The 22743-nt window shown below is 42.9% G+C and overlaps 1 protein-coding gene across 1 annotated transcript; it reads right to left on the reverse strand.

The window, feature by feature from the left end:
- Positions 1-15283: 15283 nt before the first annotated feature.
- On the reverse strand, positions 15284-15724 carry LOC150084472 (zinc finger BED domain-containing protein 5-like). Its single transcript, XM_090376250.1, has one exon. It carries the CDS (start codon positions 15722-15724, stop codon positions 15284-15286), a length of 441 nt encoding a protein of 146 aa, XP_090232376.1.
- Positions 15725-22743: the final 7019 nt, after the last annotated feature.

Here is a 22743-nt window from a genome sequence, read left to right on the forward strand (position 1 = left end):
AAATTTCACCACACAAAAGTTTATTTCTTGAAAGCTTATAGATTATACCCCAAGGGTCAGCATTTCCTGTTTCCTTCACCAGACGTTGCCAACAATTTTGCCTGCTATCAGCAATTGCTTTATGGTACCTCTTCCTCAAGTCTCTGTAATCATTTTTCAAAGCCTGAGTGTCTGCGTCCGATAGATGCCTATTCCTTTGGTATGCTTTTCGTGCTTGTTGAGTTTGTTGTCTCAATTCAGCTAGTGTCGAAGACCACCATGGGACAGAACTTCTTCCTGTCTGTTTTCTTTTCGTCGAGTAGGCCATCGCTTGATATAAATGATATTGAACCAGAAAAACATATTCTTTTGCTGTTAAGGTGTTAATGATTACTTTGTTATCTCCATTAAAAATTGTATTCAGATATTCACGAAACTTGGTCCAGTTCACCCTGTCCATCCGAAAACGCCTTAAATCCCTTATTGTTATATTCACTTGCCTATCCTCCGGTAAAATCGAGAAGGTGATTGCTCGATGATCACTATTAATTAGATACGGATTGACGTCCCAATTTTGCACCCTATCCACCAGATTAATGGAGGTTAAAGTAGCATCTATATTAGATTCACCATTTGTCGTCGAGAATGTATATGGTTTATTTGGCAAGTTCTTTACACAGAGATTATGATCCAAGATCAGATCAACCAACTGCTCGCCTCGAGCATCAGAAAAGCCGCTGTTCCAAAGTGTAGACTTAGCGTTGAAATCTGCTGTAATTAGTAAGTTTTTAGCTGAAAATCTGCTACATACCCTGTCAAGTCTGTGTAAGGCTGGCTGAATATCTTCTGAGGGAGGAAAATACTGGGAAACCAGATAAAACGACTGGTCCCTGGAGGAAACCAGGATACAAACTGTGGTAGCAGAACATTCACTTGAGATAGTTGTTATTACTAGTTCACTGTTAAAGATAATTATGGCGGCCTTGGGTCGATCGTCACTTGAGGCAATAATCCTTGCCGAAATTGGATATCCTATAACTTTATACGCTGAACCCCCTACCTGAGAAGAGTAATACGGTTCTTGCAAGCATACAATATCAAACCCCAGATCATCAGCAGCTTTCCTAATCTCGTCCGCCGCTGCACGAGATCTTTGCCCATTAATCTGAAGAATTTTTATTTCGCCGTATTGCAGGTTAACACTTGTTGAATCAATTACCGTTGTATTATTCATGTCTGGTTCTTCGGTCTGTCAATTCAACAGCTTTAAGATACTCAGGGCATTTATTATCCCTGACCGAGTGATTACAATCCCTACCTCTACGTTTACAATTAACACACTGTGATGGTTCCTCCTTGTGAATACAGTCAGAAAAAACATGGCCTCCACCCCCGCAGTGGCCACAAGATACAGCTTTATGGGAACAGAACTGCGCACTGTGACCATATCCTAGACATCTGAAGCATTTGCTTACAAGTGTAAACTTACGAAATCTATGTGACGTGAAACCTAGATAAATTTTGTCACTCTGAATCACGTGTCCCATAAGGCGTGGGCTGAAACCAATAACCCAATTGGTCACTCTGGTTCCGGTGCCAGAGTTAAATCTGAATGTAATCTCATTCTTAACTTCCTCCTGGCTAAAACCAAAGTCTTTTAAATTTTTATTAATTAAATCCTCCAAAATATCCTCCTTAGAATATTCCTTCGGGACACCGTAGATCAAAATTGTAGGATCGGACAATCTGGGTTTTTCTATTGATAATCCTGCTTTTTTTAATGCAGAAGCACTTGAGATCTTCTTGGCATCATCAGGATTTGTTGTCTCTAACAACACACCTTTATTTCTCAAAAGACGTACACCCTTGATTTTCATGTCCTTGTGATCTTTTTTAATCACTTCAGTAACTGCCTTCCTGATATCCTGGCTAGACGCCAGGGAAGATTCTGCTGAGGGCCTAAGTATTAGTATGTTTTCGGAATCAGAGATCCCACTTCCGGAATCCATCCTATCTTCACCAGCAATTGGTCTGCCCGAAGAAGCTGCCACCTCCACTGAAGACGTTAGCAGAGGAATCTCTGTTATTTCAGGAGTCTGTCTATTTCGCTTTGTCCCACCACGAACAACTTCCGTAAAAGTCTTATGAGGATGTAGATCACGTTGGATCTGTATCATCTTGTCCAAAAGACCTGCTCTGATTTCCAATTCAGATGCTTTGGTCTTAAGTCGTTCATTGTCAATTAAGATTGCGGTGGTAACTGCCTCTAGATCCGCCCATAGACTATGAATGCGGTTAGAGGCAGACTTAGTTATCTTGCTAGAATCCTTTGATAGAAACTCTCCCAGAGCTTTCCTGATTTTGGCAACCGTCGCATATACAATTGAAGCATTCAAAGACCCACCCAGGTCCAATCCCTCTGTTAGAGAAAGATCTTCAGAAGATTCTGTTGGAATCGAGTTACTATCGACAATGACCATCGGCGGCTCAGAAGCCAACGAAACAGAGGGACTCTCCACCACAATGTTTTTATCTCCTCGAGCTTGAGTAATTCTAGGAGTTTTGGGAGTTTTCTTCCCCCTGCATCCCTTTTTTTTCTTAGATGAATCGGTAGACTTTGATCCAGAAGAATTCTCAATGTCAATATCTTGTGTCAGTATCCTAACTTGGTCATGGTCCAAGTCAGTATCCATGTCAGATAAGTGTAGGCAAAAAACAAAAAAAAAAAAAAAAAACCACACGACTATTGTCTATCCTCTTGTTCTAAACTTGTCTTCTCAATCCTAATAGGATACTCATTAGTACCCTAAAGACAGAGTTATATCAATATGTCTATGTTCAATATGTATTTCACTTATCCAGCTGGATGGAAAGTGGAAGGGAAGTTCTGAAATCTTCGAAAAGCAGTGTCTAGATCTCAGTCCCTAATAGCCTGAGGGCGCCAGAAAAAGTCTTGAAATTAAGTATTTTTATAAGATCCTCACCTACCAATAACGGGGTCCCAAGGACCAATAGATGAGGAGAAATATCAACTTTAAGATTGAGAAATGATAGCCCAAACAAGCCCACAATGTTATCCAGCAGAAGGCTTAAGTAAACTAATGAACAAACGATATTAAGTCAAAATACTGCGATGGCGCTAGTAAATGTTTTCCGTCTCCATGACTAATTTCAAAAAATGGAATATTTCAAGTCGCCATTATCATCCATACAAAGTCTATGGGATAATGGTATCTCTATGGGAGATTTCAGTGATATATGTATAAGCACTATGCAATGCAATGTACGACTATGAAATCAATTACTCAGTTTGTAATATAATCTCATGCAAATAATTCCACAACCCCACGGTCCCAACAACCAAAAAATCACCTATGAACTCACCACAACTTTAACTTCTAGGAAAACATATTTACACATAAGGGGGTTGTCAATGAACGCATTAAATATCTCAAAAAGCAGGAGCACATTCAGAACACATGAGCCACACTGGACGATACAGCGCCCTCTCCCAGTGTGTGGGTCATGAGTAGTGTTATATGTTGTGCCCATTGTTTATCCGGCTTATTGGCCGCCAGGCCCCTAATGGGAACCGACGTTGCCCATACCTCGCCACGTGGAGGCTAGCCGGGTGTTACCATTGAGTCAATTGTACTCTGGCAGGTCCTGCCACTTACTTTCCTGGGATTTTAGTGGCTAGGACCTAAAATAAAATTGGAACGACCGCGGTTGATTTTAATTCATTACATTAAAGTGCTAATATGGGGTTTGACGCTAAAGGCCTGTTTCTGAAGTGCCTAAAAGGTTGGGCGAAATTTTTTTGGTGTATTTTAAATTTGGACGTGTAGGGCTATACACTGCGCAAGAGAAAGTGCTGGGAGGAGAGAGTGAAGGCTGGGGAGTGAAATAGGAAGAAGAGGGTCGATAGGGTAGGTAACCCCCAATTATTCAGTGAGGCATGCCCATGCCCCTCCAGAGGGAAGGAATGATGTGGCAGGGAAGAGAGGAGACAGCAAGCCGTCACCTCCCGCCCCTGCCGGGTGTGGGAGTAAAAGAATTGCACTGCACAAGAGAGTGCAGAGCCTTGAGCCAATATGGCTCCGTTGAGGCAGCAACTTGGAGATTCTCTGTCATTGGTAGCGTTTGGTATCCAGATTTGTCCTCAGCTATGAACATTGGTCAGGTCCATTGTTAGTCTGTTAGCAATGGCTGTGGTTCTCTTCATCATGGGAAGATCCGCATCTCCATGGGGTTATTCTTGCGATCGCTGGTTTTAGATGATTAGTAGTGAGCAGGTTCCTGAGGGAGGTTCTCCTTGAGTCCTCTCCACGTGTGTTCTGTGTCTCTTTTTATTTATTTATTTATTTTCTTTTATTATTTTATTTTTATTTTTATCTTCTGTAGATGGCTATCAGTGTTTTACGCCTACCAAATAGTTTTTGGGCATATTCCTTTAGCTCCCTGTATTCCTCTAGTGAGTCCAATAGATGTGATTCCAAGTTCTTGGGGAGGTAGTGTATTGCAGTGATCAGTCTGCACCTGAGGTCCTCATAATGGGTGCAATCATACATAATGTGCTCCCAGCACTCAAGCTCCCCACAGGCACAGCTCGGATCCACCTCAATCCCCAGAGCTGCCAGCTTGGCTTTAAAGGCCCCGTGACCAGTCAATAAATAGGTGGTGTATAAGCCAGGTTGAAACCAAGTTGGGGGACTGGGGTACATCCTGTCGATGTTCGGAATGAATTTCCTGGTGATATTTCCCTTATATGAGTTGGCCCAGCGCTCCTGCCAAACTTGCATCAGGTGTTTTTGCAGTCTTGTCTTTTCTTTTTTTTGTGGTGCATTAACGTCCACAGTATAGCCATGGTATGTATAAGGTATTCCTTTCTCTATGTGGTAGTTCATTCCCCTGAGCGTGATCTCTAAGTCAAGGGGGAGAGCTCCGGCCAAGACCTGCAGTGCGTGGGTACTGGTTGTCCTACAAGCACGTGTAACTGTCAGTAGGACGGTTCTTTGCGTTGCATCAAGGATACGTCGGTTTGCTACAGTTGCTGTTTTGGGAAACCATATTGCTGAGGCGTAAGTGATGATGGGTAGGAAGGTTGTTTTATAAAACAATGACAGGGTGCGTTGGTTTAACCCACAGTCCCGCCTGGCGATCCTAGCCACCAATCCAGAGTATCTTTTAATTTTGGCTCTGATATACGTTAGATGGTGTTTAAAGGTAAGATTACCATCCAGTATAACCCCTAAATATTTTAACTGGGTCACTAATTTTATTGTGGTAGGTCCCACCTTTATTTGTGGCGGTCTACGTATATCAAGATTGCCTTTTAGCAGAATGGAGGACGTCTTTGTTGTTGATATCGTCAGGCAGTGGGTTCTGGTCCAGTTTTGCAATATCAGCATTGCCTGATTGGCCTTTTCCTCTAACTGGGCCCTGCTATCTGCAGCAATGGTGAGGACCAAATCATCAGCAAAGGCCTGGGAGCGCACATCACCGAGGTGCAAAGCCAAGAACCCGTCCAGAACCATATTCCACAGGAGCGGCCCCAGAACAGAACCCTGAGGACAGCCCCTGCGGACATCACGATTCACTGTACCATAAGGTGCTTCCACGATGATGCGTCTCTCGGAGAAATATGACCTAATTATGGAGTATAAGTTGATCGGCACTTGTGCCTGCCTTAGTCTTGCCAGTACGCTCGGCCACCAAATGGTGTCGAACGCCCCAGCGAAGTCAACGGAGATGACTAGAAGGTATTTATTATTGCAGTTTGCTGCTGATTCCGATAGGCTACGCAAGGCTTCCACAGTAGATGAACCCTGCTTGAATCCGTATTGCGATGTCTCAGTGAGTTTCGCTGCCTGGTAATGCTGATTTATCCTTGTGCAGAGTAGTCTTTTAGCAGTTTGCTTGCAACCGGCAGTAGGGCTATTGGCCGATAGGAGTTTGGCAGGTGGGGTGGTTTGTTCGAATTTTTGGCGATTAATTTTACCTTTACTGTCTTCCATTTTTTGGGGAAGATGCCCTTAGCCAAGCAGCTGTTATATAGGTGTGAGAGGAGGTCTGGAACGATCTCCACGGTCTTCTTAATAATTTCGGGTTCTAAGTAGTCCAGGCCTGGACATTTATTGTTTCTTATCTGGGTTGCCATTTGTTGTAGTTCATCTCGCGTGAAGGGTGGCTCCTGAGTATCTGTTGAGTAAGCTTCATTATCTTGACAGATGATAAGTTGCTCTGGCAGTGTTGGCTCTATTGGTTCCGGGAAGATGGCATCCAATATATTGCTTATAGATTGTTGCCACGTGGTGGTATAATCACCTTGTGGTGTCTGGGTGGTTGAAATGACTTCCCCCCTGGGAAGTTTATTCGTCATTATCTTGTATACCACTCCCCAGGGTTCGGTGTTCCCTGTTGTGCTAACAAAAGTCTCCCAGGCCTTGCGTTTGCTCTTAACGATCCCATTTGTGTAGCTGTTTCTGGCTTCTCTATATCTTTCCCTTAAAACTTCAACCTCATGGGCCGGCCATGTGCGCCTTGTCCGTTGGAATTGTTTTCTTCTTTTAATTGTTTCCCATCTGAGCTGTTGAATTTCCAGGGTCCACCAGGGGACAGCCCCCCGGATCCGGCTTCATCTTTTTATTGCTGCATTGCTGGCTTCTGTTATTATCTTGGTTACTTTAGTTTGTGTTTTATTGGGTTCCTCGAGCTGATATGTCTCAGTTAGATGTTGGGCCGTTGCTGGTATTAGGATTTCTTTAAAACGTTCCCAATTTGCTTTGCGAATGGCATAGCGGCTTTGTATTTGCTTGGATATTGGGGCTCTGTCAAGTGACCTTGCTATCTGATAGGTAATCACTCTGTGATCGGACGTTGTCCACGAATCCCGAACAAGCCAATCCTTTATATAGCCTGCGATGTTCCTAGTGGACAGCGTGACGTCGATTGTGGCCTCCCACAGTGTGTTACAGAACGTGGGCAGTTGGTGCGGCCTATTTAGTACCACGATCGGGGAGTTGGAAAGGTATTCGTCTAGTATTTGCCCGTTCCGAGTTCCGCTTCTGTCCGGAGTCAGGCTGTGTCAGGTGGGGGATCGGCAATTGACATCTCCCCCTATGATTATTTTCTGGTCCGGGAGCATGTCTGCTAAAGCTTGAAGGTATTGTGTAGCTGGGGTAATGTCCTCCCCCGGTCTACAGTACAGTGCTACTATGTAGAACTGGCCTAGCGGCGTCAATATGTGGACACATGCTGCCCATGACGAGCATAGTTGTTTAACTTTCGTGACTGTGTAGTCTGGGTTGCGTACCACTACCGCCGCCCAAGGGGTATCTTCCTCTTCGTGTACTATCTTATATGTGATTGGGTATCCACACACCCGTTTAGAGTGGGTGTACGGCTCCTGGAGTATGAGAATGTCTGCATTGATTTCGTCAGCTTTTATCCTTAGCTGTTCTGCCACTGCTCTGGCTCTTTGCGCATTTTGTTGGATGATCTCTATTTTGGATGTATTATATTTCTTATTGTTTGTCTCCATAGTCGGTTCTCTTTTGGTATTGACCCTTTGCTTTGATATAGACTGGGCAGTTTGGATCTCTGATCGAATGTGTGTATTCCATTTTGGCTGCTTTACAATTGGCACAGGTTGGATCCTGTTCCCTGTTGGGGCAAGTTTTGTACTCATGGCCCTTGCCAGAGCAATGGCCGCAAGTAGGCGTTGTCTGAGTACAGGTGTGGGTTGTGTGTCCGAACTTGCAGCACCGAAAACATTTCGGCACTGCTGCATGCTCCCGGAACCGGTGGGATCCCCATTCTATATATATTCTGTTGCAGTTTTTCAGCTGTTCCCATGCAGATGGGTCTAGTTCAACTACCCAATTTCTATTGGTTCCCGATCTGGTACCGGTTGAATACCTTGGTGTTACCGTGCATTTTTTTTGTGCTTCCTGGGCTAAATTCCTTAGATTTCTGGTGACAATTTCAGTTGCTAGTTGTTCAGGCGTTACGTCTTTGTCTACATTAAATATTATAATTGAAGGCCCACGCTTTTTTGGCGGCTCCGCTGTTAGCCCTAACTTGACAAGTTTTGGGTTTTCCCTTATTGCCTGTATATCTTCCTTATTTTCTGTTTCTATTATTAGTCCTGTGCTTCTTGTTTTTCTTATTGTTTTAATTCTAGTAGTCCTTAAGTCATCTTTCATCTCTTTCATAAATTTAACCTTTAGTTCTTCGCTGGATTGGACATTTTCAGTGTTTTCCAGGGTTGTCGGTCTGAGAACCACCAAGTTTGGTGTTTTCAAGAGTGGTGGCCTTTTTTCTTGTTGCTCTTCTTCGTTTGGTTGTAACTGGTTTGAGTCATTCCTCAGCGCCTGGGCATATGTGGGGGCACGCTGTTGCATTTGATTTGCCCCACATTGTTCGTAGATTTGTATCTTCACGTTTGCCTTTTCATTTTCTAGGAAGGTCTCTATCAGCATGGCTTCCATCTTACTGAAAATGTTTGCAATCTGCGATCTAATACCTGTTGTAATTCTGTTTGATGGTTCTTTGAAAATATTCTCTAATGCTGTCTTCAAGGCTAGAGATTTTTCATACACTGTCCCTTGGGGCAAGGTAGGATCCAAGGGAACTTCTGGTGGCTTCTCTTCTCCGGTGTCCTTTGTAGATGGCATACTCTCTGGTTGGTCCCTTGCTTCAGTTTGGGAACGTGTTACCCGCTCTATTTTTGTACCAGTCGACTTTTTATTTTTTCCCTCCATTCTCTTTAGATTTCGGATAAACGGCGTTTATGGTTAATCAGTAGTGTATTATTTTTGGTCAGCTTGCGGCTGTTAAGAGCAGCAAAACGATACCCGCTACAAGTCCGTAGCCCTTTTGGTTCTCGTACAGTTCACTGTTTAGGTCACTGGGGGGGGGGGGAATTAAAAGAATGCTCCTATAAAAACAGGAGTACTGAAACGGTACAGTTTGGTTGAGTTGTGGTGACGCCGATCACAGAATTTATAGTTATTTCGGTGCGGGAGCACGGAAGAAAACTTGTAGCTCGCCCATGCAATGACTATTGGTAGGGAGGGAGAGAACTTGAAGACACATTTACTTCACTTATGTTGTTTACAAGGTCATAGAGTGAAGGAGCACAATCCCACGCTATAGTAGCACACAGGGGGGCACTAATCCCCAGTCTATAAGTGTGATTCAGGCGTGGTGACCGTATGTTGTCACGTGGTCACTCTCTCCAATTCTAAGACAATGGCGCTTTTAACGGCAGACCCATTGTCGTTAGCGTTGGATAAATAACGCAAACAGAATCTCACTTCTACCCAAAGAAAGTTAAAAACAAAACTCACCAAGGTGTTTCAGTTCCTTAATGGCTTTGATCCAACACAAATCCAGAGTTTGGCACTAACTTTAAACTAGTAAACCAGGTCACAATTTACGGAGCTGTCACACACACGTGCACGCTTGGAAGCGGCCATTTCTGAACTCCTATGATGTGGTAGGAGAGGGAGGAAACATAGGAGAGAGAGGAAACAGAAAGACCCTCTCCTCCTCCTACTCCTCCCCCTGCCAGGGATAGGAAAAAAGGTACCAGACAAGGGAGCTGGTAGAGATCGCCATTTGGCTACATGGCAGTGAGGCCGCATCAATCGTAATGTAGTCATAAGATCATGTCCGGTAGTAGAGTCGCTCGTGGGACAGTGTCTCGTTCTTTTTTTTTTTTTTTTTTTATGTTCTCTATCTTCAGTTAGTATATTTGTCAGTTTCATTTAGGTCTCAATATTTGTTGGTACGTAGGCAGGGTTTCTTGGTAGACAGCTAGTAGCTTCCACATAATTATCATTCCGGGGTGTGTCTGAAAGGAGGTTTTGATTTGTTATCTGGCTGGTCGTCATCACTCCTGGTGTATTGCATTTAGCGTTTTCCTTCTTGAGAAGAGTTCTTGAGCGAAGTTGGTTAGGGCTCTGCATTCCTCCTCTGAATCCAGTAGGTGAAACTCTTACCCTCTGAGGACATACCTTATACTTGTGATTACAATGCACCTGAGATCCTCGTATTGCGGACAGTCGTACATGAGGTGTTCCCAGGTTTCTATCTCTCCACATGTACAGCAAGGGTCCTCTACAAGGGCGAAGTCCTTAACTTTGCGTTAAAGGGGCCGTGTCCAGTTAGCAAGTATGTTGTTTGCAACCCCGGAAAGAACCAATTAGGCGATCTTAGATTTTTTTAAGTTGTGGCAAGAACTTGTGGGTGATTGCTTCTTTGGTTGTTTCTTCCCACCTGTCCTGCCACACCTGCAACAGGTGAGACTGAAGCCCGATCTTTTCTGCCATATGGTTGTTTGTTGGGTCTATTGTAATTTTTAGGAAAGTGGTGGTTATCCCCTTAGACAAGTAGTAGAGGAGTCCTGTTCTTGCGATTTCAAGATCAAATGGAAGTACTGCTGTTGTCACCTGAAGCGCTGGGTTACTCACCGTTCTGCAGGCGCGGGTGGTAGTAAGGAGGATTGTGCGTTGAATTGCATCCAGAGTTCTCTTATTTATGACCGAGGCAGTTTTGTCATACCAGATTGCTGAAGCGTATGTAATTATTGGAAGGCTGTCTTGTAGTATAAGTCTAGGGTACGCTTTTTGAGACCCCAGTCTCGCCTTGTGACCCTAGCTACCATGGCAGAGTAGTTTCTGATCTTTTGTCTTAGGAATTTGAGATGTGGTTGGAAGGATAAGTTATTACCTAGTATGACACCCAGGTGTTTTAGTTGATTAGGAAATTTGATAGTTGTCCTATCAATCTTAATCTGGGGTGGTCGTCTCAGTTGCAGGGTTCTTTTGAGCAGCGCCGACGATGTCTTTGTCGGTGAAATTGTTAAGAAATTCTTCTTGGCCCACTGTTGGAATATCTGCAGGGCCTGATTAGCTAAGATTTCCAATTGGGCTCTGGAGTTTGCTTGCACTGTCAAAATCAGGTCATCTGCGAAGGCCTGCACCCCTACTGCGCCTAGGTCCATTCTCAAGAACTCATCAAATACCAAGTTCCAGAGGAGTGGGTCCAATACAGACCCCTGTGGACATACTCTGTGTACTGTTCTTGCGATCTTTTTGTATGGAGTGTTTACCTCAATTTTTCTTTGTGAGAGATAGGTTTCTATGACTTTATAGAGGTTGATAGGTACTTTAGCTTTCCTGATTCTGCCCAAGACGCTCGGCCACCAGATTGAGTCGAACGCCCCGGCAAAGTCAATCGATGTTATGAGGAAATACTTATTGTAACATTCTTTGACCTTGTTAATAAGTTTCTGAGGGCTTCTGTTGTGGAGGATCCCGGTTTAAATCCAAACTCATTCCCAGCTAGGAGGCCAGCTGCTTCGTAGTGTTGGAGGATTCGTTTGTGCAGTAGCTTTTCAAATAATTTGCTAACTACTGAAAGAAGTGCGATGGGCCTGTAAGATTTCGGGCGTTCTGAGATCTTAGTCGGACTCTTGATGATAAGTTTGATATTGGCCGTTTTCCATTTTGTTGGGAATTTCCCTACCTCTAGGCATCTGTTGAACAGGGTCAATAGAAGTTGTGGTGTATATTCTATTACCTTTTTAAGTATTTCGGGTTTTATCATGTCTAGGCCAGAACATTTTCTCTTTCTTATCCGGTCGGCAGCAGTACTGAGCTCCTCCATGGTGAAGGGGGGGGCTCCATGATTTGTGTATTGTAGTTCCGGTTTTCTTGACAGAGATGATTTTGTTCCTGTAGAGTTGGGACCGCCGGTTCCTTGAATATGGCATTCAAGATGTTGTCCACCGATTGTTCCCAGGTTGTTGTCATTTGACCTTGTGGGGTTCGTGTGGTAGTCACTACCTCCTCCCTAGGGAGTTTGTTGGTAATAACCCTGTAGACTGTTCCCCAAGGGTCATCATTTCCAGTTGTTGTCACTAAGCATTCCCAAGTTCGTTCCTTGCTTTTCCGGATGCCGTCCGTGTATTGGTTTCTGGCTTCCCTATAATGTTGCCTGAGGGCTTCGACTTCGGCTTCTGGCCACGTCCTGCGCGCTCGTTGAAACTCCTTTCTACTGTACTATGGGGAGTACGAAACTCAACGCCTCGTTTATCGCCGTTCCTCTCCTCTTTTTCTTCCCCCACTCGAGCCCATGTCTCTCTGGTGCCACATTAAGTAAGGTCAGTAATTACAATCCAGTACCTGCTTTATTAGTTGGGTCACAGCTCAGCAAGATACCGTTACTTCATCAGCTGCTGACCAACTTAGGAGATGAATTTTGCAGATAACAAAGAGGTACAAGATTATCTTCATCGGATAGTAAGTAGTAATGACAATTAAAAACAGACTTTAAGGGGTAACCCGAATCTTATAACTGCGGAGTCGATTGTGTCAGGCAGTTCCTTATGAGGGAATTGAATTTCCGAGTTAGAGGTAAGGAACTTTCACCCCGAGCAGATATAAGTTTCATTTTCCCATCGATGTAGGTCCTTTTCCCTGTAAATTTAGTTCCCCCACTAAAACGAGCACCTAGCCAATGGGAGCATGTAAGTGTATAAAGGGGGGACCTATATATTCAGGTGAAAACAAAGGACAGGAGCTCTGGTTAGCATTTTTGCTCGCTTCTGGTAGCGGTCGATGCGTGACTTCTGCTACTTTTTGGTCTTCGGTGTTTGACTGATTGACTAACCCAGAAACTTAGGAGAACCTTTTTCTTCTGACCGATCGCCCTTTGTTTTATCTACTGCCACTCCTTGTCTTGTTTTCCGATTCGAGAATTATGTCCACGACAAAAACCTACTCCTCAAATTAAAGAAGGCGATACCGCTGTTACCCTGATGTATCACTACTCAAAGACTTCCCAGCTGAAGCTCCCAATACGATTTCGTAGGACGAAAATGGTACAGACTTTGATCCAGTTACGGTTGGACCAAAACGTATATTATACTCGTAAGATCTACTTATTTTTACCTTCTTTTATTAGTAGAGAAGCATTTCTCCTCATTAGAACATTTTCTGATATAACACTAAATGATACATTCATTACCTTATGAATTAGATTCTAACTTATCTAATAAATACATTAGTGTTAATGTGTTTACGCAATTGTTATTAAATGTTGTGGTACAGTAGCTGTATGTACGAATACACGTATAATCTTGTAAGATGACGATTGTAATCTAGAGTACGTGCAAATTTCCAAAGGAGGACAACACGAAGATCACAAACATATCATCAAACCTGTACAACTGGCTTGAGGCATATATAGTGTCATTTTTCCTATCTATTTTAGTGTGAGGAAGAAGACATTCTGTCCAGTATATATTATATACTGTATTTATTCACTACTGCTTTGTGAAAGCAGTAGTGAATAAATTATGTTTTGTTTGAATATCCTTTCCTCTTATCTATTCACTTGCTACACGTTATCCTTAGCACAAGATTTATAGTAAAGGAATCATAATTTGCGGCATTCCGAGTCCTGACTATAATATATAAGGAGGTCTTGGAGTGATTTAATCGCAACGGATGATCCAAGCTGCAAGTTCTCCTTATCAGGACGTTGAGCAGAACTTTAGGGCATACATAGAGGTCATTGTCCTATTACAAAACCACTAGAAAATCAAAAAGGTGTATTGGAATTTTCTGGGACATCATTTATTAAAATGTATTAATAGCCTAACAGCTCTAGAACTTAGGCGGAGTGCAAAGCATTTTAGGTAATTCGTAGTCTCAAAGCCTAGACAAGCATAACATAGATGCTCAGATCACAGTCAAATATAACAGTTACAACCACTAGTAGAATATTGCAGTGTAGCCATATTGATTTAAGTGCTGAAGACCTTCGTGGTGAAACTTCCTATAAAAAATAATTGCAGCTAAAACTAACCGCGGCGACCCCCCAGAAAACACTTGCTACCCCCTTGGGGGTCGTGAGCTACAGGTTAGGATGCCGGGATTTAGATGCTTCAGTGCTGCTGGTTGAAAAGGAGTGCGCGTCCAGGCACAGTGGACGCGCGTTCCTGGTATTAAAAGTGTACTTTCCATATCATAAACATTCAATGTGACATTCGTGAAAACTATTCAGGTAATTTTTAGCACATTGCCTTAAAACGTATGTCATTAAATTACACTGAACTGTCAGGAACTATCCCTGTAGTTCCGCATAGATTTCGAATTTCGAGTTGCCCGTTGATGAGAGAGAGAGCTCAGCATTGTTGCCATAATCCTCTTCAATATGTCGAAGTTGTGTGGTGTGAATTATTTTTATTTGAGGTAAATTGAATTTAATTTGAATTATTTAAAAAAAATACACATATATTTCTGTTAGGAGTTATTGAAGTGGTGCGCGCGACATTAATACTCCATTGACATTCTCAGATAAGCGCCCAATTTTTCACTGACAATTCTTCCAGAACTTGGATAATAGAATCACGTTAGTCTATTTTTAGAAGAATACAGAACTATTTACTGAACTCTACGTACTGTGTCAGACAGAGCTTAATATAAGTCTTCTAGCGACTCGGCTACTGCAAAAGAAAAGTGGGACCCTTAAGTAGCAAAGCTATATTACATTAAATCCTTATTCCATAAGGATTTAATGTAATGTAGCTCTGCTGGTAAGCTTAATGCATCGTTAATGCTCAAAGAGTTAATGCTCAAAAGATATTTAATTAAATCTAATGCACAGCACTTTACTTACACCATAGTAAACGTTCGATTATCTAGCCCTCATGGATTACTTCAATATGTCAACTAGTGAGTTGCTCGAATTTTTCTTTCAGTGTGTTTGTTCATTTAGATCAGTGTTTCCCAACTTTTTCGAGTCTCAACCCCCTTTTATAATAAACAAGTAATCTGCGAACCCCGCCACATTTGCATAAAAAAGGCATTTTTAATAGGGTAAAGAAAACACATTAAAAATAGGTTTTTCAGAATATAATTCTAACCTAATCAACTTTTTTAATTAGCTTAATTTTTTTAATTAACTTAATTTTTTTAATTAACTTATTTTTTTAATTAACTTAATATTTAATGCGGTGGTTTTATTTGCATCTGAACAACCAGCTTCAGAATTCACGGCTGAGTGTTTGCTAAAGCCAATTGTGGGGAGGAGGTCTTATTTTTTTTCTTTATTATTGTATTCTCTATTGGTTTGCTTACTCTTACTCAATTACATGAGATGAACAGTAATAAAGTGAAGTGCCCCCAAACCTCTGATACCCACTTACGCTACCTGACTGCAATAACTAAATCAGAATTTTCCCTGTCCAGAGGGCGTTGTGATTTCCCTCGGTCTTGATAGAACCTAATTATGTCGGCAATCTCATGTCATCCTCAACATTCAGTCTGTTTCTTGCCTTTGTTTTGATATGAAGCGTTGAAAATCTGCTCTCGCAGAGATATGTAAAGGCAAATGGAAGTAAAACTAGACACGCAAGCATGGTGACATTAGAATATAACTGATACACAGCACACCAGAACTGAGTCAGCAATTTTTCATAAAACAAATTGCGTGCCGAAGAATCGTTCCGCAAATCCAATATTTCATCCTGTTCTTCATCAGGAATGCTGGCTACATTCAGGGAAACAGAGAATGGGTTTCGTACCAGTGCAGCTTCTTCTGTAAGCTCAGGGAAATACCGCTGAAATTCCTCTTCAAGGGATTCAAGGTGCCCAGTAATCTCCTCCTTCAGATTATCATCCAGTTCACCTTCAGATTCCTCTACTACGCTGCAGAGTTTTTCAAACATGGCAATGTTTCCGAGATTTACTTTCGGACGCCAGTTTTGCAGATTGGATACAAATGTCTGAAGATTGTCTTGAAATTGGATAATGTGTGTTTCCTTTCCCTGATCAGGTTCAGCTTATTTAGCTGGTCTAAAATGTCTGCTAAGTAAGCAACTCTTTACTTCCAAATTTCATTATTAAAGTAAGCCACAAGGTTATGTTTCCCTTGCACTTCCAGGAACACTTGTTTTCATCTATCAACTCAAAGCCGCAATTGACATTTCCTTTCGACAACCAGCGTACAGCAGTGTAGCAAAGAAGAATATCACGATCAGAATTCATGTCTTTACAGAGTTCTTTAAACAGAAGGGTGGTGAGGGCTCCAGATTTCATGTAATTCACACTTTTAATCAGAGAATCAAGTACCTCTTGCAGAGGAGCTGGAAGAGTCTTATTGGCAAGAGCATAGCGGTGAATCCTGCAGTGACTGCCCTTTGCTTGGGGAGTAAGTTCTTTCACTTTTGTCTGAAAGCATAGCTAACATAGCTGGTGCTCCATCTGTACAAACTCCACAGACGTTTTTTCGCCGTAGTCCTCCAGTTTCAAAAAAGGTATTTATCTTCTCATCTTCTCCATAATATCTTCACGTTTTGTAGTAGTTTCAAGTGCACTACAAAACAGGAACTCTTCTTTGATGTCATCTCAATGAATATATTTCACGAAGACCAGCAACTGAGAACATGAACTTACGTCCGTTGATTCACCAACTTGAAAATAAAAAAATGTGGAAAATTTGATTTCATTCAAAACCTGCTCTTTCACGTCTACGGACATATCTGAAATGCACCTCTGAATAGTGTTATTGGACAGAGATATTTGTCGCATTTTTATCTCGCTGGCTTCCCCAAGAATTAACTTCACCAACTTCAACATGCAGGGTTTGATGACCGTTTCTCCAATCGTGTTAGGTTTGTTTTTAGCAATTTCCAATGCGACTTCATATGATGCTTGCACTGCTGCTATCCTCTGTTGCTGAAAGCTTCCTGTAGTATAAAGACTCTTACGTCTGAATTTGATAATACCAAATTTGATAATACTGCGCCCGACCACCAGAGACGAAAACAGTACCAGCGAGCAGGTCAAAAATCTAGTTGTCACAAAGTTGGCAGACGACTTCAGAGATACCAAAATAAAATCGGTAAGGAAAACCCGAAACGTAGGGATTATTATCGAGACTCAAACAAAAGAGGACGCAACAAAAATCCTACAAAATGAGAATATTCAAACACTCGGACTTGAAGCCCTACACCCTAGACGCAAAGGACCTAGCATCAGAATATATAACCTCGACAATGATCTGACACCAACTGCTCTCGAGGAGGAACTGTGTTACAGAAACCTGCAGCACGCACATCCGGAAGAAGAACCCGCCAACTTGATTATTCCCAAGTTCAAGACGAAAGCCAGAACAGGAAATACTTTTCACTGGGTCGTCGAGTTGTCACCAGCGGCCTGGGTCACGCTTAGCCAGACCGACAGAGTGTTTATAAACTGGGGCAGTCACCGCTTTAGGTAACACGTTGCTATCCCTAAGTGTTTCAGATGTTTCCGGTTTGGGAATACCACTCATACCTGTGCCCGAACCCAACCCATTTGTGCCACCATGCAGAACGTGGCCACGACTTCAACACGTGTCCGAATAAAGACCAGCCGCCGACTTGTGTAAATTGCAAATTCCATAAACTACCAGCAGAGCACTCAGGGACAGCGAATGTCCACTGTACTGTAAAGCAAAGAGCAGTTTCCAAATGAGACTAGATTATGGCCACACACCCTAAATCCTATAACATCAACAGGGTAAAATTCATACAACTGAACGCACAACGGTCCAAAATAGTAGAAGTGCAGCTCACAAAGAAGGCGAAAAAGGCAAATCTCGACATATTCCTCATCCAGGAGCCATACGCATATCGCAAGGAGGTCAGGGGTTACCCCCTAGCCTATAAGATAGTGCAGGATAACAGAGAAACACCCTGGGCCTGCATATTGATTCGGAATCCAAATATAACAGCAACAAAACTAACTAACTACTGCACATCCTGGGCTGCATGTGCCCATGTTATCACGCCCCTCGGTGAAGTTTATGCGGTATCGCTATACTGTCACCCAGGTGAAGATATACTACCAGTAACCAGATATCTGAGGAGCCTCCAGACAGACTTCCCAAACAGTAAACTTGTCGTGGGAGCGGATGTGAATTGCAGGTCCCCAGCGTGGTTCAGCGAGACCACGGATAGACGTGGAGTACAGAACGGGCAATAACTTGAAGACTACTTAGCGAATAGTCCGTACACAGTCCTCAACCGGCCAAACAATCTGGCAACGTTCTCTATTTCGATGGGGGAGGCCACAATCGATGTCTCTCTGGCTACCAGATCCCTCGCTGGTCACCTAACATCGTGGACCGTCCAAGAAAGCTGAACCACGTCAGACCACAGGGCCATCACGTTTGAGCTCCAGCGCTCCCTTAGTCGACACCAAGCAGTGAGGCAGGCACAGCCAAGATATGCCATAGAAAAAGCGGATTGCCCACTCTTCCAAGCTACACTGACCACAGCAGCCCAATCGCTGAACATCATTGGACTCAGGCTGGTTCAGCACCAGATAACGGTCGCTGGTCTCATCACTGAAGCTGCCAATACCTCTATTAAAAAGAAAAACCAAACCCAGGGGGCTGTACCCTGGTGGACTCCAGAGCTACAGAGGCTTTTTTTTTTTTTTTTTTTTTATGAGAACCCCAAACACGAGAGGTATTAGAACCTATAGTACTTAGTACCGTGCTTGGGTTGAAGGTTGAAAAGACGAAAGAAGATATTTGTTGACATTGGACTTGAACTTCTGTAGATTGTAATTTTCAGGAAATACGTATGAGGAAAGGTTGTTCCAGAAAACGGCAGTTGAATGAATAAATGAGGAAGATGAAAAGTTGGTTCTGTGGGTTTGAAGCTGGACAGTAAATGGATGTTGACTGGTGGCGGCACGTGTTCGGACTGTTTTGAAAGAGAGAGCGGGAATTATAGAAGCCAATTCAGAAGAACAGTGCTCATGGAAGTATCTGTAGAAGAGGCATGCAGCAGAAACAGTACATCTATGAGAAAGCGAGTGGAGAGACTCTGTTAGAGATGAATCATTAATTAACCTAACTGCCCTCTTCTGAATGGAATCAAGACGCCTGAGAGAGGTATTGGGGGCATCACCCCAGAGGTGGGAAAAATATTCCATGGCAGGGCGGATTTGCGATTTATACAGAGTTAGCAGCTGTTTGGAAGAAAAGTAACGCCGAGAGCGAAAGAAAAAACCAAGTTTTTTAGATGCAGAGGAAGCAATATTTGTAATGTGCTTGTGCCAAGAGAGATTAGAAGTCAGCGTAATCCCCAAAAGAGATATATCATTTTGCCTAGAAATCGGAGTGTCACTAAAGATAAGCATAGGAGCAGAAGAATCCTTTTTGCGAGATATAAGACAGGACTGAGTTTTAGAAGGGTTGAAATCAAATACGTTGTCTTTGCCCCACTGGAGAATTACCTGAAGATCGGCATTTAAGGAATTGGCAGCAGATTTTCGAAAAATTGAAGCTGATTGAGCAGGACAAGGTTTCTCAAAATGGAAAGTTGAATGCAATGTGCTATCATCAGCAAAACTATGGATAGGATTTCCAGCCAATGGAAGAAGGTCATTGATATACAAGAGGAAAAGAGTGGGGGAAAGAACTGAACCTTGGGGGACACCGGCATTAGTGGTGAAGTTAGAAGACAGAAAGCCATCTACCATCACCCTCAGTGAGCGATCAGAGAGAAATCTGGATAACCAAATACTAAAAACAGTTGGCAAACCATAAGATGGAAGCTTGTTTAGAAGACCTTTATGCCAAACACGATCAAAAGCCTTTGAGATGTCAAGAGCAACTACTTGTGTTTCACCGAACCTTTCCATTGAATTAGTCCATAAATGGGTAACATAAACCAGAATATCACCAGTGGATCGACACTGACGGAATCTATACTGGCGATCGTTGATCAGACAGAAGGTTTCTAGGTGGTTTAAGAGTTGCCGGTTAATTGCTTTCTCCATTACTTTAGAAAGAGTAGAAGAAATTGCAATGGGACGATAATTGGATGGGAGGGATTTGTCACCCTTTTTAGGAACTGGCTGGATATGAGCAAATTTCCAAGCAGAAGGAAAAACACCTTTGGAATAAGAAAGTGAAAAAAGGCGGCAAAGAATAGGAGTAAGTTCAGGAGCACAGGTTTTGAGAACAAGTGGAGAAATACCATCAGGACCTGGAGCTTTCTTAGCATCAAGATTCATCAAAATCCTTCTGATATCCTTTTGACGGAAGACCACAGAAGGCATTGAATGGAGTGTGTTAGGAATGGTGGGAGGTGTTTTACCAAGATCATTAATACATGAGCTGGAAGAAAAATGGGATGCTAGCAGGTCAGCTTTATCCTTGGCTGAAGTGACAACAGAACCATCTGGTTTGGACAGAGGTGGGAGCAGAGATGGACAAAAGTTGCGGCCAATAACTTTGGCAAGAGACCAGAATGCTCGGCTACCATTAGGGCAAGAAGCAAGTTTTCTACTCTTAGCCTGTTCAAACTCTAGTTTGGACTGATTAATAACTGCTTTACAATTGTTGCGAGCTTTGGTGTAGGCAGAAAATGAAACTGAAGAATTAGAAACAAGCCAATTACGATATGCAACATTCTTCTCTTGGACAGCCTTAGCACATTTGTTGGAGAACCAAGGTTTAGATAAAGGACGAGATTTTAAAGTGGAGTGTGGGATAAAGGATTCTATTCCTGCAAGAATAATTTCACTGACACGATCTGAGCAAACGTTGACATCAGAAGTTTTGAAACAGTAATCAGACCAAGGAAAAGAAGAAAAGAAGTCTCGCAGGTCATCCCATTTTGCATTCTTGTAATGCCAAACAATACGAGGTTGGGAATAGCTATGAAATAAAGGTTCCATTGGAGAAGAGACAATCACCAAATTGTGATCTGAAGTGGCTAAAGGACCTCTCACTTCGACCTTGTACTTAGAAGGGTTGTTTGTGAGAAAAAGATCAAGCGTATTGGCTGTATGATTAGGATTGTCCGGTATTCTTGTAGGTAAATGAACAATCTGTGCTAGGTCATTAGTAATTGCAAAAGCCTCAGCATCTCGACCTGCTGGGTCGGTGTGACTAGAAAATGGAAGCCAGCTGGAGTTGTGAACGTTAAAATCACCAAGGAAAATTACCTCACTGTTAGGAAAGTTGGACTGGAGAAAGTCAAGTTGCAAAGAGAGGAAGTCAAAGAGCTCCAAGTGATTAGTGGAGTTGGGAGAACGGTAGAGACAACAGATGAATTTGACACAATGAGGTAGAGAGATTTTAAGCCAGAGAAGATCAAAGAGAGGAGATTCCAAATTGCCAAGTCTCTGACAGGGAATATCAGAACGGACATATGCACAAGTACCACCTTTGAGGCGAAAGGAATCATACAGCAAATAATTTGGACATCTGAGATGAGCAGTAGTTGAATCAACTGATAACTGAGATTCGGTCAGAAAAAGTACATGGGGTTTGGAAGATTGCAAGTGGAAATGGACATCGTTGAGATTGGAATTGAGACCACGTATATTTGTGAAATGAATTAGGAAGTCCTTGGGAGGTTTAGGTCTTTTCGCAGATAAGCTTGCTCTATTATTTTGATAATTCATGGTGTATTCAATAGTAAGAAAAAGTGGGTGGGACATGCAGGAGGTGCACAGGAGAAGGAAACTCTTCCAGCTGGCAAGGCGCTCCCAGCCGGCAGCGGAAGTGGAGGCACTAAGACAGAACTTCTGAGATGCAAGGAACCTGTACACGGCAACCATACGCCAGCGTAAGATGCGCAGTTGGGAACATCTTGTTTCTACCACTTGGAATGATAACCCCTGGGGTGTGGTATACAGAGTAACCACAAACAAACTCCCCAGGGTTGAGACCATACCAGCGACGAGGACACGGCAGGGTACTTATACCCGGACCTGGCAGAAACAATTATTTACATCATGGATATCATGTTTCAAGACCATTTTGCCCCCTCAACCTCAGAGCAGATAACCCTCTGTGCGGACAATGAAACCTACTGCACGACTGCAACAGAAGACCCTTTCACCAAACTTGAAATGGAAACAGCTGCCATGAGGATTAGAAACAAGAAGTCTCCTGTTTCTGATCTTTTGGAGCCAGAGATTGTCAAGAAAGCTGTCGAAACCATTCCAGAGGTGTTTCTTAACCTATACAACCACTGCCTCAAAGAAAGCCTGTTCCGCCAGGCCTGGAAAACTGCAAACTTGTGCCTCATTCCCAAAAGTCCCAACAAACAACTGGACCTTCCGGAGTCATACAGACCCACAGCACTGTTATCAGTCCTGAGCAAGCTCTTTGAGCACTTATTAAGAAACAGAATAGCGATCCACTACACTGCAGCCGGCCTGCAGTCACCCCGACAATATGGATTTAGGGAGGGATGCTCAACCATGGATGTCCTTTAAAATATTACAAATGCTGCAACTACCTCAGATCAGAAATATTTTCTGGTCATAGCAATAGACTTTGCTGGGGCGTTTGACACTTCATGGTGGCCAAGCGTCCTGGCCCGACTCCGGAAGGCCAACCTACCATCAAATCTGTATCAAGTCATCAAATCCTACCTGTCGAATAGGTTCGTGACAGTCAGAGCATCATATTGTTCAGTAACAAGAGAAGTATTCAGAGGCTGCCCACAGGGCTCAATCCTGGGTCCACTCCTATGGAACCTGGCTCTAGACGGATTTTTGAATCTGGAACTCGGCGACGTCGTTCCCCTAGCCTATGCAGATGATGTGGTTCTGATGCTGCCTGGGGGATCTAGGACGCAACTGGAGAACACCGCCAACAGAGCAATAGAAACTCTAGAGGACTGGGCTAACAACAATAACTTGAAGATCTCATCCTCGAAGACAAGATCTA

The sequence above is a fragment of the Mastigoproctus giganteus genome, chromosome 6 (genome assembly GCF_048544385.1).
Source record: "Mastigoproctus giganteus isolate SK-2022 chromosome 6, ASM4854438v1, whole genome shotgun sequence".
Taxonomy (NCBI): Eukaryota; Metazoa; Arthropoda; class Arachnida; order Uropygi; family Thelyphonidae; genus Mastigoproctus; species Mastigoproctus giganteus.